At 37.8% G+C, this 18,471-nt stretch overlaps 1 protein-coding gene, 1 long non-coding RNA gene and 1 pseudogene across 2 annotated transcripts; 1 reads left to right on the plus strand and 2 right to left on the minus strand.

Moving 5' to 3' along the window:
- The first annotated feature begins 1,804 nt into the window (after positions 1-1,804).
- On the plus strand, positions 1,805-2,266 carry LOC147941598 (putative F-box protein At1g70970 pseudogene; annotated as a pseudogene).
- A 5,614-nt stretch (positions 2,267-7,880) lies between these two features.
- LOC104701750 (uncharacterized) lies at positions 7,881-11,107 on the minus strand. Its single transcript, XR_002032898.2, has 4 exons — positions 10,947-11,107; positions 10,641-10,722; positions 10,441-10,546; positions 7,881-8,062 (listed from the first exon to the last, which is right to left on the minus strand). It is a non-coding gene; the product is annotated as an uncharacterized LOC104701750 (long non-coding RNA).
- A 1,830-nt stretch (positions 11,108-12,937) lies between these two features.
- LOC147941599 (uncharacterized) lies at positions 12,938-18,030 on the minus strand. Its single transcript, XM_087458585.1, has 11 exons — positions 17,949-18,030; positions 17,260-17,902; positions 16,608-17,196; positions 16,183-16,335; positions 15,874-16,065; positions 15,501-15,753; positions 14,788-15,419; positions 14,125-14,427; positions 14,007-14,077; positions 13,488-13,886; positions 12,938-13,262 (listed from the first exon to the last, which is right to left on the minus strand). Exons 1-11 carry the CDS (start codon positions 18,028-18,030, stop codon positions 12,938-12,940), a joined length of 3,642 nt encoding a protein of 1,213 aa, XP_087314711.1.
- Between the last annotated feature and the right edge of the window lie 441 nt (positions 18,031-18,471).

Here is an 18,471-nt window from a genome sequence, read left to right on the forward strand (position 1 = left end):
TGATCCTTTCTTTGGAAGTATTTGGACTACTTTACAAAATGGTCATGATTCTGAATATGTTTTCCACGAAGATTTTCTCTTTCGCGCTAACAAGTTATGTGTCCCTCAGTGCAGCTTGTGTTTACAACTTATTAAAGAGCTCCACAATGAAGTACATGTGGGCCGTGATCGGACTTTGCATTTGCTAACTGATTCATATTTTTGGCCAACAATTCGCCGTGATGTGGCTCTTTTTGTGTAACGTTGTACCGTCTGTCAACGTTCGGAGGGTCACGCTTCTAATAGCGGGCTTTACATGCCATTACCTATTCCAACACAACCATGGACGGATATAAGTATGGATTTCGTTCTTGGATTGCCTCGTACCCAACGTGGCAATGATTCGATCTTTGTTGTTGTGGATCGTTTCTCCAAGATGGTTCATTTTATTCCTTGCAAGAAGACTACGATGCTCTCCAAGTGGCGCAGTTGTTCTTTCGCGATATCTATCGACTTCACGGTCTTCCTTTGTTGATTGTTTCAGATCGGGATTCACGTTTTCTAAGTCACTTCTGGCGCTCCTTGTGGAAGCTTCTTCGTACTAATCTCGATATGAGTTCGGCTTACCATCCACAATCGGATGGGCAAACGGAAGTTGCCAATCGTGCCTTGGGTGATTTACTTCGTTGTTTGGTGGGTGACAATATCAAATCGTGGGATACAGTTCTTTGTAAGGCTGAGTTCGCTCATAACCATGTTGTCAATTGTAGTACTGGTTTCTGTCCTTTCCGTGTTGTCTATGGCATTGTTCCTCGTGGACCCGTGGACCTTGGTGTCACGCCTGATCTCACACGTGATCATGGTCAAGCTGTGGAGTTTGTGGATTCTTTGTCTTCTATTCATGCGCAGGCTTATTATAATTTACAGGTCTCGTCCGCTAAGTATAAATCGGCTGCTGATAGGCATCGTCGTGATGTTAAGTTCAAAGCTGTGATGTGGTGTGGGCAGTGTTGACTAGGGACCATTTTCCGACACGAGCATACAATAAGCTCAAGCCCCGTAAGATTGGTCCATTGGAGATTCTCGAGAAGATAAACGCAAATGCTTACCGTGTTCAACTTCCTCCTGATGTTCGTTGTTCTGATGTTTTTAATGTTAAGCACCTCTTTCCATATGTGGCTCAAGACAAGGTTGAAGATTCTGGGACGAATGTTTTTCTACCCCGGGTGACCTGATGTAGTGTGGCTATGTTTTTCCTTTTGCTCTGTTTTGTTAAACTTCCGTTATGGTTTTTCTCTTTTCCTTTTTGGTTGAGACAAAGTTTTAAATTCCTAAACTAATTAGAATAGGGTTTTAACGTCGGTTTAAAGCTTCTAATAAATACAGTTGATCCTTAGGTTTGTGGGGATACAACTCTTATTTCATTATTAATCAAAGCAGCTTTTAGCTCTTTAACCCTTGTTCTCGGCTAGAATACAAGTTCTCAACGATTACAAGTTGCGTGATTCGTTTGGGAATTCTAAGACTAAACAATCGATCCGCAAACCCTATCGGTTACGTATTTGATCTACACCACAATGGGCGTATGAATGTATTCAAGGTGATATGTCTCACGCAGTTGAAGTCCCATGAACCATTAGGTGGAGCTATGAAATATCTAGTTTTGACGGTGGAGCCCGGTCAAGAATAATCTTGGAGATCGATCACATGTCGGCATGAACATGTTTCACTACAACTTGGTGAAGGAATAATATATAAAGGAGGGGTTTTGTACTATGGGGCTCAACCCGATGAAGCTCAGTCCAATAGTGACAAATTAGTGCTCATGAGCTTCAATGTGAGGTCTGCTGAGTTTGCCGTCATTAGATATCCTGACTATGATTCCGATTATACAACTTGGAGATTTGTGTTTTACAAAGATAATGTTGCATTAGTGAATGACTCTGACTTTGACAAAGAAGATGTGAATGATGAACCGAACTTGGACAAGGAAGCTGTGAATGATGAACCGGATGGGACTAAAGTTTTTCATATAATTGTTTTGGATGAGAGTACGCAACAATGGGAGAGAACCCCCATAAAGATTCTTCACTGGGAATCTACCATTGGAGAAAACGAACTTGTTTTTGCACAATACTGTACCAAACATGGCGGCCCTGACTATTGTGTGTTGTATTACAATACAGTGACAGAAAGTTTCAGAGAGTTTGAGATTCAAGGAGTTGTTGGCAATGATAAAACTGTTCGAACCTTCTTGGATCACGTTGATAGCCTTTACCTTATGTGAACAACAAGAATTGGTCCGCTGATTATGATCAGAGACTCGTTGGTTGTTCACTCTCTCAAAGTCCTATTGTCGTTAATTTCTTTACGTATGCTAAATAAATAAATAATGTTGGCGTGCCTCTAGTTATAGGTCTTATTGGGATTGTTCGTTTTCATACCTATTGTCGTGTTGACTTTTACTTATGCTAAAATAATAATGTTCTTTCAGTTCAGATATTTTATACTATGTTTCTAAACAATAATTCTATTGTCGTGTTAATGTTTATTTGTGCTAAAGAATAATGTTCGTTCACAGTTCAGATATGACTTTTAAGTATTGACGTTTCCATACTTTGCTTCTCAAGCTTCAAAGCCCATTCATAAAACAGAGTTATTCAACTTTTGGGTGTGAAATTTATCATGCATTTATGAAAAAAAAAAAAAAAAAAAAAAACTGGCAAGTAAGTTTGTATACGTATACATGGAAACCATACTACTAATAAACTTTTTTTAAGTGAAAACCTATTTAAAAAAAATATGAACTTGTTAATTGTATTCGAAGAACCAAACTATACTAAAACGTGTAAGATAGATGGAAACAAATGTGTGACTTCACTTTCATATGCCAAAGGAGCTGGCGGCAACTACGAGTTAAAGCGAGATAGAAAAAAAATATAACTTTTTATTCCTTGCGAATTTCTTCAACCGTAATTAATGTATGCTTGAAGTCAGAATAATCAGTAACAAAAGATATATATTGTCATCTTCTGCTAGTTGATCACACAACACATGTCCTAATTAATTCCTAGATGAATGTTTCTAATTCGAAATGTAGTGGAGGGCGACTTCTTCATAGTTACGATCTCCCATAAGAGTTTTAGTTTCTAATTAGTGAAAGTATGAAACTAAATGCTCTGTAAACACAGCATGGTTACGTTTTATTGTAAATTAATCTAGTTATTTATTTACTTTTGTATTCATTTAAATACAAATAATTAATTTACTAAGAAAGCCTTGAATGCAAATATTAAAGGAATTGAAGCCAATTTTCTAACCATGATTACGCTTTGTTTTTTTTATTCAACTTATTGCATAATTTCATAAACTGAAATGCATTAAAACGAACCATATGTGTGATCGATGTAAAACGTCAAAAGATGTAAGTTATGTTGATAACTAATAATATATTGTCTCATGAGATGAGACAAATAAATAAAAATGTTTTTTTTTTCTCATTAATTAGTAAAATGATACTAAAAATAACATTAATGAACATTCGCTGCTATATATACAAAAATCCTCATACAAAACCCAATTAAGTAATCAAAGTATTAAAAATGGAGAGTAAAATCCTTTTCATGACATTTTCTTTTTGTTTTGGTTTGGTAAGTGTGCTTGATCACTCGAGCTCGTAGTCACAAGCACTGACCCATGCTTAAATGCTACCAACAAGCCACTAGCGACAAGCACATTTTCATGACATTTTCTGTAACCATTGTTTTGATATCATTTTCTCATCTAAGTTTTGCTATAGAAGAGATTAATCACAAACCACTCATAACAAAGAACGAAATTGATGCGGCGATCTATGCAGTTTCACTGAGTGCGCGCGATCATAATAGCAACATTCTTCGTAAATATTCTAAAAAAACAGATTGATAATCTTAAGAAGTGTAGTAAAAAGAAGAGAGACACAAGTGCAATTTCTCCAATAAAATGTTTAGATGAAGTCGCTGAAATTCTTCGGAATACACATGCAGAACCAGCTACTAGCAATAGACCTTATTGGGGACACCCGTTATGACACTGCTTACAAGTTTGGTTTGGTTCTCGGTTGTAATCTTAATTGCTCTAAGATAGGAAAGCTGTAATAGGTTTTCTCGATTTTTCTGATTCACGTTGCACTAATTGTACAAACGTTTTTACTTTTTAAATATAATTTAACATTATTAAAATAAAAAATAATAATAATTCTTCGGAATAAAATTGCTTCAAGAAAATAAAATTCTTCGAACTTGTTTTTGCACAAAACTCTACCAAACATGGCGGCCCTGACTACTATGTGTTGTAGTTTAATACAGAGACGGAAAGTTTTAGAGAGTTTTAGATTCAAGGATTGGTTGGCTAAGGCGAAACTGTTCGAACATTCTTGAATCACGTTGATAGCCTTTACCTTATGTGAAGAACAAGAATTAGTCCGCTGATTATGATCAGAGACTCGTTGGTTGTTCACTCTCTCAAAGTCCTATTGTCGTTAATTTCTTTACGTATGCTAAATAAATAAATAATAATGTTTGTCTCTCAAGTAATAGTACTAGTGGTCTGATTGGGATTGTTCGTTCAATTATGTTGTCGTGTTAACCTTTATTGGTGATAAAATAATAATGTTCATTCAGTTCAGATATTTTATACTATGTTTCTAAATAATAAATTTATTGTCGTGTTATCTTTATTTGTGCAAAATAATAATGTTCTTTCACATTAACATTCCCATGTAATATATATATTTTTGATTCACTATTGCACATGGCCAAACAGATAAACTAACATATATAATGTATTAATCCATACAAAAACGGTTTGAATTTGTACTATAACATGCACAAACAAACATAAATTAAGTAATGTGACCACTGACCTCTGATTCTTTATGGTATGAATCAGTCTATCAGAGTCAGATTACGATCTTGGGGCCTGTGGATTTTGGGGTGTGCTTTTCACCTCAATGTCTCAGAGATTATTAAAGGAACTTCGAGAAGTCGTAGAATTTCTACCTTTGAAGATACTTTAGCGGTTATCACTATCTTGTCGTGATTTGCTCTGTAATTTCTGCTCAGTAACTAGTGATCCTTCATCTTGAATCATCTAGTTGATATCAAATTCAGTCCGGCAAGTGATTCCTGATGCCAAAGTTGGACCGCCAATGTATGAAAAGGGATTGGCACAAGATATTCTTTATGTTGTAAGTATTAACTCTTTATCTTAATCTCTCACTTTGTGTTTAGCTTACGGCTCTCTCGCTTTCTAAACGATGGGGTTCTTTGTCATGTCTCTGTTCGGAACAAGCATCGCCGATTTGTATAAAGGAAATGGGTTGCAACACAATTAAACCCAATTGACTTCTCTCTCTTTTGGATATGGCCTTAGAGACCAAATGATTGAGGCCCATAACTAATTAACAAGACAGTTTTTGAATTATATTAACTAATAAGAACAGAAACGGTCTCAGGAATGCAATAACAATCAAAGACCAAGTGAGATGTGACGATGATTAACTAGGCCAGCCGCCTGTGAAGTAGCTTTGTAACTGAAGTTCAGCCAAGTCAAAGAGGTCAGCCGCAAGGGTCCAATGGACAGAAACGTAAGGGTTCAATGGACATGTATGTTCGTCCGACTCCTCCTGAGGTTTTGAAAGGAAGAGAATATGTTTTTGGAGTATGTGATAAGGAACTTAGGGACATCATGTGGTGCTATTGCAAGGTGGTTTTGTATTGTCTTTTTTTTTGTGGGGGGGGGGGGGGGGGGGGTCATACATATATAATTTTTTGTGTTGATTCTCAGTCAACCGGAGCATGCATATCTTGTTCTTTCCGGTTTCATGTTGGGGTTATTTTTGGTTATGATAGTTTGTGTATGATTCTCTGTTTTCAGAATGAAAGGACCGGAGAAGTTCCAAGTGTCACTTACAGTGGCTTACCGCGGTGACTCTCTAAGGGCACTGATGCTGATCTTGTATCAGTATTGTGCTTTGCTTTGATTTGTCCAAGAGGTCTCTCTGGTAGAGTTCTTTGCCCTCTTGTCCTAGAAGCTGCAAAGCTAGAAAACTAGTTGCTGTTCTGTTTTTGTTTGTGTACATTTATATATATTCTACAATGAATGTGATGAAACCTGTCAAGCCAATTCTGCTTATAGAGATTTCCAAATGTGGAGAAACACCAATTCCGGGTTGTCATTTCTGTTATTATTACGATCTCATAAACCTTAGAGATGATAAAAGCTAGCGGTGGTGATTTGCTTTCTTGCATGCCATGCCATCCGTGAGCCCGTTGTGTGCACGAGTTCATTGTTTTGCTTGTAAGCTGAAATCATTTGCTATTTCAACATGTTGTTTTTGGTATTGTGCAGATATTAGTTTAGGGAATCAACAGGTACCAATCCTCCTGTAGATGAGAAAGGCTGAGGCAATAGCATTTAGCGGTGTCGTGCGTGTGCAAGATTTCGATTAGGGCTTCATCTTTCTCACGAGGATGGTTTGTAAAGGGTCCGTATTCATTGGTCTTAAACTATTTATTGGTCTTGAAGGTAAAAATGTTGAAGGAGACAAGATCCATGTTTTCTATGGCCATTCTTAACCGCTCCAGATTTATATCATCAAATCAGGCTGCATGAGGGTCATAGATAATGTCAAGCGCCGAGCTCATGAGGTAAGACATAGACAGAGTCAATGCGTATCACGAACCTTACCTTCTTGGATCATGTTGATGAATAAGAGAGTTACGTTGGTCCACTGATTATCAGAAACTAGTGCTTGGTTGTCACTCTCTCAAGTCTTATTGGGATTGTTAATTGTTAGTCTTCATTTCTGTTTTTTTCTATAGTGGTTATTCTTTATTTAATTATATATGCTAACTAATAGTTATAATGCTGTCTCTCATGTACTACTAGTCTACTATTGTGGTCTTATTGGGATTAATGTTAGTTTGTCATTTCTAAATATTGCCGTTAAGTTATAGAAATGTTAGTTTTTCATTTCATGTTAGTTTGAGTATATTAATTTTATGCTATAACAAACTGAAGCTTCCTAGCAAGTGCAAAAGAAAAAAGTAGGAAAAAAGGGTGAAAAAATCAAGAAGTTGTTTAGTGAAACTACAAAAACGTGTACAGTGGAAGTTTGAGGTTACAAACTCTATTCTAATTGGACAATAGGTATAGTAAGTTTGAAGTTTGTAACAGTACAAAAACGTGTACCCAATAATCTCTATTCTAATTGGACAATAGGTATAGTAAGTTTGTAACGTGTGGAACTGAAATTTCTTCTTGTGTATTTAGATGTAAAGCATAATATATAACAAACTCTGAGATTCTCTTATATAATAAATATTGCATTTTTGTGTCCGAAATTTGAACAACATTACTAAAATAATTAGTATATAAATAAATAAAAATATTTCTTATATTTAAGTTTGATATTTTTTGGATATATTGACGAGTTTGAGGTGAACTAATTAAATGTATTAATAATTAAATGTGTTAATTATTAGTCATAGAAACGAGTTTGAGGTTTTTTTTTTCTTGAAATTATGTAGAAAATAAAAAATAAAATAGTCATCTATAGTTTTGGTATCCAATAATCTCTACTCTAATTGGCCAATAATAATCTTTTTTTTTTTGAACAAATTTTGGCCAATAATAATGTGTGGAAGGAAATTGTAAATTTCATCAAAAATTTGTGTGTTTTGGATGTACTAGAGGCATTGTCGCGACTCAACAAGTTAAACTAAAGTAACCCACTTACGTTATATAGTTGGTAACAAGCAAAGGTCTTGCTTAGAATTTCTTTAAATACCACACCTCTGTTTAGTAGGCCTCCATATCTCTCAAACACAAAATATATATATATATATATATATATATATATATATATATATATATATATATATATATATATCAATACAGAAGAAGAACAAAAGAAAAAAACACAAGAATGGAGAAATCAAGTCTCGAAACATGTCCTGAAGATCTACGAGAAGAGATTGTGTTATCGTCAACTTTGAAATCCTTGGCAAAACTCCTCGGCCTCGAGTATTGTTGGCCGCCGCTGAAAAAAAATTGTACTATAGTTAATTTACTTAGAGAATCAAGTTGGTTAGGGTATGATCGATTTAATTGTTTTGGTTTTTGTTTGAAAATTTGTTAGAAATACCTTTTTGATATCCACCTTTTTCAAAAATACTCTTTTTTGGCCAATTTTAATTTTACCTTCCTTTAATTTTTAATGACCATTTTATCCTTACATGAACAATATTTTAATCAATAAAATAAAATAAAAAAAAAATTCCGGCAAAAAAAATTCCGACATAAATTCCTGCCATTTCTAAAAAAAACTGTCGCCAAAATTTTTTTGTCAAAGTTTTTTTGACAAAAAATTTCGACAAAAAAATTTACAGAGCTTTTATAAGGTTTTACAAAACTTTGTAAAAACTTTATAAAAAACCTTTTATAAACTTTTTAAACGTCTTTTAGAAACCTTGTAAAAGCGTTTAAAAGGTTTTTATAAAGTTTTTAAAAACTTTTTAAAATGTTTTTAAAAAGTTTTTTAAAGGTCTAGTTTCAAAGTTTTTGGCGGGAAAATCCAATTTCGTATTTGGCGGGAATTGTTTCATTTTTGGCGGGAAATTTTTTCGATTTTGGCGGGATTTTTTTTTTTTTGATTTTGGTGACTGTACATTCTTGTTGTCACTCAAAAAAAGATAATTTTGTCATTTTGTACATAAAGAGGGGTAGTTTTAAAAAATGTCAACATGGAAGGGTATTTAAAAAAAATGACATGCAATAAGGTTATTTTTGAGAATGCACCTTTTTGTTTTGGTTTTGGGTTCAACAAGGGAGAGATTGAAGATACATTATTGTGTTGACAAAATTGTAAGACTGACTACAAGGCGTAAAGGAGCAACTATTGAAAAGAAGAGAGAAGATCACAATGACAGAATCCTTTTTTAAGGACAATGAAGCTGCCAAAGATTCAGTTACAACATGAAAGCTTGAAGATCATCAAGTGCAAGAATAGAGAAAGCTTGAGTTCTATAACTCAGTAACAAAGGGAGAGATTGAAGATATATTGGTGTTGTTACTGGTTATAAGACTCAAGAGAGATGATCAAGAAGCAATGAGTAAACCTGATACAAACACATGTTCAGACACAGAAGTAGTGAGTAAGTTGGAGCATGTGTAACCAGCTACAGACACAGACGCAATGATTCCTCTGATAGAGAATCAGAGAATCTACCACAGCCAAGACAGTTCAATGTGAATTCACATGGAATGAAGTGACATGCTGAACCTTTGGAGTCTTATTATGAAGATCCAAGAAGTGAGAACTCAGCCAAGATATTCATAATCAGTTGAGGAATCTGAAAGCGCATTAGAGCAGAAAGAAATGAGCAACTATAACAGAGCAAAGATATAAAGCAGTTAAGTAAACCTGAAGTACAACAAAGCTGGAAACAGAGCAGACAATGTTTAGTGGTTGTGTAGTGCAACAGAGTTGGAAACAGGGTAAACCTCGTGAAGAGGTTGTGTAGTGCAACAGAGTTGGAAACACGGTAAACCTCGTGAAGAGGTTGTGTAGTGCAACAGAGCGGAAAAACTTCAAGTTGTAGCAAACAGCAGAGCGGCTGTGTCAGAAAAGCATGCTTGTATTAGGTGCGACAGGAACAAAATCATGTGTCAAGTTGACAAAAAGAGAACAAACTTTTACCCACAAGACAAGAGGAAGAAGCTTGTGAAACCTAGGGTTTGTGGAGAACTCTAAGAGGTATAAAAAGAAGAGGTGGTAAGAAGAAGAAGGTTACGCACCCTAGACCTAAAATTGAGAGAAGCACACATGTTGTGTGTGGTGTTGTCCCACCAACAAGATAGAGAATCTGTTGGTGGTTTTTGTAGAGGTTCACACTCGTCGTAAAAGACAAAAAGTAGTGGTTCCTTTTGTTCATGTAGATAAAAGTGGTAGGCACAAGTGTGTGCTAGATACCATTGGCAAATGTGACTTTTGCGTTCTTATTTTAGTGAATGATTTTGGATTTGTTCCTGGGGATGTAGGATATCTGAACCCCGTTAACAAATCACTTGTGTCGTCTCTTCTCTATACTCTCCTCTCTCTGTTAAGCATCGCACTTACATAAATGTCTTACAAATCTGTAGATCTAGCACGCATCTCATTATTTCAGCAACAGCAGACAATGATATCTCTTGTTTCTTTTTTTCAAGTGAGTAATTTAAGCAATATTTCATCTGTTTATCAGTTTCAACTATATCACTGCAGCAATTTACAAGCTGAGAAAGTACATTAGAAATGTGGTAAAATTGAGATCATTTTTCTATGTAATGAAACCATTGAAAGAAAGACAATGTAGACTCCTTTGGTTACAAAATAAGATCCAAGAAACCATAATCTAACAAAAAGATATGGGAGCTTACTAGGTTGGGGGTGCATGGAATGAAGTTGGCCATATCTTAACTATGTTCTTCCCACTCTTCGTATTGGCAAATTTGTGTTTGATTACACTCACATAACACACCTTCACTGTGAACAACAACAACACAGTCACACGCAAAAAAGAAGTTTTTTTTTTATTAAAAAAAGATCCTTTGAAAAGAAAAACCAAAACGAGACTTACCAGTGGGCTGATGGTGGTGAGGTGACAATGTAGGCTTTTTCAATGCATCTGAAATCCATAATCTTTCTCTATACTTGAGAGCCTGATCAAACATCATATAAGCTCAAATTTATAAGAATTGGGATAAAACAAAGAGGAAAAGCTCGAACTATCTCAGTGGAGATTGATGACAACTGGACTAGAGAAGTTTATAATAACCATCTTTCAGTTTTCCAGATTTATCGAATTTCACTACCATTCTTCAAATTAACTCAACACTCCGATGCAATTCCAAATAGAAGAAGGCAATTAATAGATTTAACTCACGCTGGAGCTTGCTCAATCAGCAACAAGACACAGAGACGCCGAGAGCGAGCGAGAGTTCCACACCAAATTGGAAGTGTCGAGAACACGAGACGAGAGAGTCTTCCTCCCGACACGACGTCGTTTGTATAATTAAATTGAAAATAGAAGAAGGCAAAGTCCGAAGCTTTTTTTTTTTTTTAGTTTCGTAAGAAAATGTTATGAATCTTTCCTACTGATTTTTTACTACATTTTTCCTTTCATTTTCCTTCGTATTTCCTATGAACTTTCCTACAACTAACCTTTTTTAGAAAAAAATTTGTAGAAATTTTTTTAAGTTTTTTTCACTATCATTATTCATGAAAAATGTTGTTTCATCATGAAACATGAAACTTTCATGTTTCCTACGAACGCTTATTTTTGTTAATAATTAAATAGATATTTGGTCAAAAAGTTTATACTAAATATTTAGTACGAAATAGCGTAGGATGTTTTCTTACGCAAAAATATTATGATTCCTCGTTGGAAAGTAGGTAATGAAAATATCATGTTTTAATTAAAAGGTATTATTGAAAAAGTTAGAAAACTTGTTTTCACACAACTCTCTTGTGTTTAAGAGTTGTTTAAGGGTCCTCCTGTGCTACTTCCAATTCATTATGTTCAACTTTATTTGGACCATATGAACTCTACGTGGCTTCTGTGAAGAATAATCAAGTGGATATTTAGTCTCTCAGTTTTTATTAGGATTGTTTGATTTCATTTCTATATTATGGTTAATCTTATTTTATGCTAAATAATACTCCTTCTGGTCCAAATTATAAGAATTTTTAGATAAAAGCGCAAAAATTAAGAAACAATAAATGTTTTATCATTTAACAAAATTTAACTAATTGAAAAAAATACTGTAGAATTTAAATGATCAAAAACTATTGAATTAGTATTAAAAATGCATAGAAACTTTAAAAAATTATATAAAATAGAACAAACATAAAAGGCTAAAATATCTTATAATTTGGAACAGAGGGAGTAATGTTTTATCGAAAATAATACTCTCCTTCTGATCCTTATTAATCCTATTTCTAGAAAAAAAATTGTTTCAAAGATGTTATTTTTAAGTTACCAATGCAATTTATAATAGGTTTTGATGATGAATTAATTTCAAGAATAAAAACTAAATACTATTGGTTTAGAGATATAAAAAATTAAAAATTATAAATAAAAAAAACAAATATTTCTAATCAAGTTTTAATATGTATTCTTAATATGTGTGAAAAACAAACTAAAATAGGATCAATGAGGGAGTATATGTTATTGGGATTGTTAATTTTCATTTCTGTTATCACTAATCTTTCTTTATGTTATATACTCTCTCCGTTTCAAAATATAGGATGTTTTAACTAAAGCACGCAGATTAAGAAGTTTTTACTTTTAACAAGTTCAACCAATCAGAAACAATACTGCATAATATAAAATACTAAACTAATCTAAAAGTTGCATAGAAAATTGAAAACATATTATATTATGAAACAAAAAACTTCTCTAAAACATCTTATATTTTGAGAGAGAGTATAATATAAGTAATAATCATGTTCTATAATTCAGATGTGTCAGTATCTTCTCGAGCTGTGAGACCTTTTCATGAAACAGATTTATTCAAACTTTTGGGATAGCTTTACTCAACCAAAGAGTTGTAAATTTTATCACTAATTAACGAAGGATGAGGTACTAAATAAAAAAAAAAATGGTAACAAGAACTAGTCTGTTTATACACTTGAGACCAAAAATTTACTCAACTACAAGTGATGAGAATGTTGAATAATGACGACGACTAACAAAGGTCAATAAGATTGAACGTGTCTTATGGCTACGATACACTTTTTTTTTGTTAATGTTAAATTTATACCAATAAAAAAAGGTTTACATTGTAGAATGAAACCCAAAAACACACCAAGCTCCTAACAGAGAGAGCAGTGGACTAATGGAACACTTTAAAATACTAATGAGCTTAAGCTACACTAAAGTGGGCTAGAGATACAACCAAAACAGAATCCAAGAAGAGAATCATGAGACGGGTCCTCCGGCGAGAAGGGGATCAGTCGGTTACGCATAGAGTGATCAATGAGAACTTTGGTAGAATGCACAGAAGTGGTTTTAGCAGCAAAAATCCGGTTATTCTTCTCCCTCCAGATCATATAAACTGAGAGTTGGAGGAGCAGTTTGAGGATCTTACTTGCGTAGTGTGGCGGAGTCAACTGGGCATTCAACACCCAATTAGACGCTACTGCAAGCGAGGAGGGGGGATTCCTTGAAACTCGATCAGCGAGAGAACACCAGATAGACCTAGAGAATTCACAATCAAAGAACAAATGAGAGTGAGATTCCAGACCCGTGGTGCAGAGGACACAAACCGCAGGGACTGACATCCCCCAAGAGCGTAGCCTGTCTCTCGTGGTAAGCCTTTGTTGAACCGCGAGTCAGTGCATGAAGGAAAATCGGGGTACCGATTCTTTGAACCAAACTGTTTTGTGCCAAGGCACAGGTGGAGAAGACTAACGAATTTGTTGCCAAGTTCCTTTTGCGGAGAAGACATCTGAGAAAACACCTGATGGTCGCCTCCATTTGAAACAGTCTGAGCCACGGTCAAGCGAAGGAGGAGTGATGTTGGATAAATAAATCTGAAGCTGCTCTGCTTGTGGAAATCTCGCGTTTGGAAACTGCCAGAATCCCTCGTGAGCAGCTTCAGAAACTATAGCGTGCCTGCGAATCCGCAACTCCCTAGGGCCTAATTCCCCGAAGAACTCAATCAATGGTCCAAAAATGGTCCATGAGTCATACCAGAAGGAAGCAGTCAAACCATCTCTCATCTGGCATTTTATCATTCCTTTGAACAGATTCTTGACCTCAAGCATCTTCCTTATATTCCAGGAGAGAGTGGGAGAGCTTTCCATGAGCCAGTAGTTCCTCCTGCCAAACACATTATGGTCCAGCCACCAAACCCACAATGATGATGCTCTAGAAAAGAGAAACCACACTTGCTTCAGTCTGAAAACAGTGGCGAATTCCTCCAAAGATCAGATACCCAACCCACCTTCTGGCTTTGGCTTGCAAAGATCCCTCCAAGCTACACGAGCTCCACGAGCAGAGTCAGATGCATTCTTCCAAAGAAACGCAGAGCATAAAAACCTTTAGGCAACACAAAGACCTGGCTCCAAAAGTTAACCTTGCCATATATCACCGAGACAATCAAATGGATCTTGCCAGCATAGGATAAATACTTTGTGGTCCATGAGTGGAGCTGAGAGGTGATTTTCTGGATGAATGGTTGGAGAGAAGCCAAGTTTAACTTAGTGGGGCTCAAGGGAAGGCCCATGTAACATGAAGGAAAGGAGCCAAGCTTAATCTCAGTTTGTTCAGACAGAGAACTCGCTTCAGTAGGGTCAATACCTCCAAGAAATAACTCAGATTTTATCGGGTTCCTCACTAAGCCAGAGATAGAGTGGAAGCGCTAGAAAATCCCAGTAATGCCCAAGAGAGAGTGAGGTGAGCCATTGGAAAAAACCAAAAGGTCATCTGCGAATGTTAGGTGAGTTAACTGAGGGGTGACTCACAGAGGATGCACAGTGAACACACCCTCAACTAATCCCACGTCTAGCATTCTCGATAGGACTTCCATAACCATGATGAAGAGATAAGGGGAGATACAATCACCTTGCCTTAAACCATGTTTCCCTTCAAAAAATCTCGTGAGCTCGCCATTGATGGAGATAGAGAATCTAGGGGTGGAGATACACTCCTTAATCCAGAACCTGAACAGAGGGGGAAACTGAAGTGCTTCCAAAATTTTCAGCACAAAGTCCCATTAGACCGTGTCAAATCCCTTTCTAATATCCACTTTAAGCAAGGAACTTCGCTGGCAGGTAGGCTTGTCGTAATTACGTATAAGCTCTGATGCCAACAAGACATTCTCCCCCAAGCTCCTGCCACTGAGAAATGCAGCCTGATTTGGAGAAATAAACTCCAATAGTAGAGGTTTTAAGCGCTGAGCCAAAATCTTGGATATGATTTTATAAGCTAAGTTACAGAAGCTAATAGGGCGATATTCAGAGAGAGCAGATGCTTCAGGTGTCTTAGGTATAAGCGATATGATTGTGGTATTCATCTCCTTGAGTAGACGAACATTGCGAAAGAATTCCCTAACATCATTTGTCAGATCAGAACCTACAGTTGCCCAAGCTGACTTGAAGAACTCAACTGGGTACCCATCAGGTCCTGGACTCTTATTAGCAGGCATGACAAAGAGGACATCCCTGATCTCCTCAGCATTCACATCAAGCAGGAGAGCTTGAGAGTGTAAGTCACTGCACCTGAAGGGGAGCAAGTCCTGCATATACGCAATCGTGACAGGAGAAATCGGCATACCAGTAGAACCAAGGACCGATTGGAAGTAATCTACAGCATGGCGGTTAAGCTCTTCTGGCGCAATGATCTTATTGCCGTCTACACCCCGAAAGAAGTGTATATGATTTTGAGAGTTCCTCTACATCACCATCTTGTGGAAGAAGGCAGTATTCTTGTCACCTAGCTCCAGCCATTTAATACGGGATTTCTGCAAATAGAACTTCTCCTCCGCGGACAAAAGCATGTGCCAAACCTCAGAAGCTAATTTCTCCTCTCTAGCAAGGTCAACTGAGGGAGCGGTTAGTAGTCGAGACTGGAGGAGTTCAACTTCCTCCGCCTTTTCCTTCACTCTTTGAGAGAGGTCACTAAAGTGGGGTTTATTGACCTGTCTCAAGCTAGGCTTGAGAAGCTTCAATGCACGGATTAGCTTAAACTAGCAGGAACCAGAGATGGAACTAGCTGACCAATCTGACTCAATCGTTTCGGCATAGCCTGGATGGTCAACCACATGACAGTAGAACTTGAATGGCTTATTTATGACACAATGGAGAACAGGGACCGAGAAGAGACAGGGAGCATGGTCAGATTGACCTGGCTCCAAGAACTCTGAGTATGCATCAGGGAAAGTTCTTGCCCAGAACTCATTAATGAGGGCATGATCAATGCGCAGAGATTGGATCCTCATCCCTATGATTCCACCATGTAAAGGGAATACCCTTAGAAGGAGCCTCGAACAGATTGGCGTCTTGAAGGGCAAGTTCAAAGTCACTTACACCTGTTAAGTCGACATCCGAAGCTGGAAAAGCAGAGTGATGCTCGCTTCGAAGGATCTAGTTAAAGTCGCCAATGACAGCCCACCGACTTCTTGACAAAGCGGAATTGGAATGGAGAAATGCAAACTCCTCCCAAAGGGAAACCCTCTTCTCAGGTAGATAAACCCATAAACAAACGACACTGTTAGGTTGATGTTCTTTGAGAGGAAGAAAAAACTGCAAGTTATCACTTGAGCAGAGACCTGATAAACCACAACTGTAACTCTAGGATCCCAGACAACCACAATTCTCTCTGTATTGTGACTATCGAAGTTTCCAAACCACTTTCAACCCTGAGGAATCGCCTTTGAAACTCTCCTTGCATTCCTTGGTTGTATCTTTGTTTCCAAAAAAGCTCCAAAAAAAGCTGGTGGATATTAATCCACTCTTTCGTAATTACTTGCCTTCTATGGCTATTTAAGCCTCGAATGTTCCATCCAAAAAACATATATATATAACAGAATTAGTGACTCACAGCCTTGCGGCTGCTGTTCTTCCGCCTTACTGTAGTGAAAGGCGCCTCAGTATAAGGTCCAATATTCGGAGTAGGAGAGGGGTCACTATCGGAGACTGGTGGCATATTTGTTGTGTGCTCTGGCATCGAAATTGGATTCTGAGAGGGAGGGAGCCGTGCCTGGGAGTTATGGACCACTGGGATCACTGAAGACTGCTTATGAGGACCCTTCGTTCGAAAAAGACCCCTTCCCTGACGAGAAACGCTTCTAGACCCAAGACCACCTCTGCTCCTCGATCGAGGATTAGACCGCTTGGATTGAGGGGGAGCTAGATTAGGATAGTGAGAATCCATGTGACCAAACTCAGCACATGAGCTGCACTTCGCCGGAATCCAAGGGTAGGAGACATCAATCTGGAACTCACGACCATCACTGAAACTAGACACCAGCTTCGACGGCAATTCCTCAAGGAGATTCACCTCAACTACAATCTTGGCAACCTCAAAGCTCTCCTTCCTTGCAGTCTCAGGATGCAGCGCTTTAGGCTCTCCCACTCCAGATGCAATGCGAGCTAGGCTCTCATCGTTGAAGAGATAGTAGGGAATTCCCCTAAACTCCACAAAAACTTGCGCCTTAGACAGCGGAGGCTTCTATGGGGTGAGATCGGGAGACCATGGAGCCACAAACATAGGATGGCCTGCTATGTTCCACAAGTTGCGACTTAAGAGAATCGCACGAGATCTCAGATTAGTAACACGAAACAGAAATGTACCAACCCCGATACGGTGAACAAAGATTCTGGGACCGGAACGGGCCCATAGAGCATTGACGACACCAATAATCCGTCCCATATCCGACGGTGGACCATGGAACTGAGCATAAATGTAATACTTGAACTCTTCATTAGCAGCTTCAATACTTTCATCTGGAATGAGGATGAAAGGGACGCCAGAAAAGTGCTTCGTGGGTGACCCAAGCTTCGCTAAATCGGGGCCCGGTCGAGCAACACTAGCATAAGATCTAGGCGGCAAAGTAGAGATATGATCCGATCTACTCTCCACCTCAGCCGGTGATGAGACACGGGGAGAGGGCGAATGAAGCTTGGAACCCAGAGTAGTGGAGGACGGATTTGGCATGGAAATACCCGCTGCCTGCGATGGAGCAGCCAGAGAAGAACAGGAGTCACTACGAGCAAGGAGGTTCAGATCTGGATCTAAGACTTGCTTGAGAACATTCTCCGCGGAGCCCGGCGGAGATAAAGATTCCAAGGCAGCAGAGGAGCTAGCAACAGCTTCAACAACGCCGGTGCTCTTCACTGGAGGAATCGAACTAGGCGCCGATTTTGTAGTCAGAGTGACTACCTTTGATGAGGCTTTTACCAGGGGGACGAGGGCATCGAGGCGGAGGGGGGACAAGGGGGCGAGGTTTCTTCTTCTTCCCCATTACGACAGGTCCACAGGTCGGCGAGGAACCGACCGGCGGTAGAGAGTAGGCCGGAGAAACGAAAAGAAGTGAAAAAGGGGTTTTCTTGGGAAAAGAGAGCCATAGTGTTTTCTGGTGAATACCTTTTCCGGCTACGATATACTTGTTGTCTTGTAAATAATGATACTTGGCTGGCTGTATGGTTTTGTCCTTTAAGCAAATAAGGCAACCGCTTGATAATGGAACGTTTTTAGGTTGTGTGTGTTTGATTAGGTTAATCCAATCGATGATTGGTATCATTGTATTGACAAGATTATATATGAGTCGATGTACAATATAGCCGTTGGGGGCTATTAACTAAGCTTCCTTATATACACTGAAGAATATATGTATTCCTATTCTAATACCCTCCCGCAGTTGAAACGTGATGAGGATGAACCTTGAGACTGGACTTGAAATCAC

This window comes from Camelina sativa, chromosome 7 (genome assembly GCF_030686135.1).
Source record: "Camelina sativa cultivar CO46 ecotype springtype chromosome 7, ASM3068613v1".
Taxonomy (NCBI): Eukaryota; Viridiplantae; Streptophyta; class Magnoliopsida; order Brassicales; family Brassicaceae; genus Camelina; species Camelina sativa.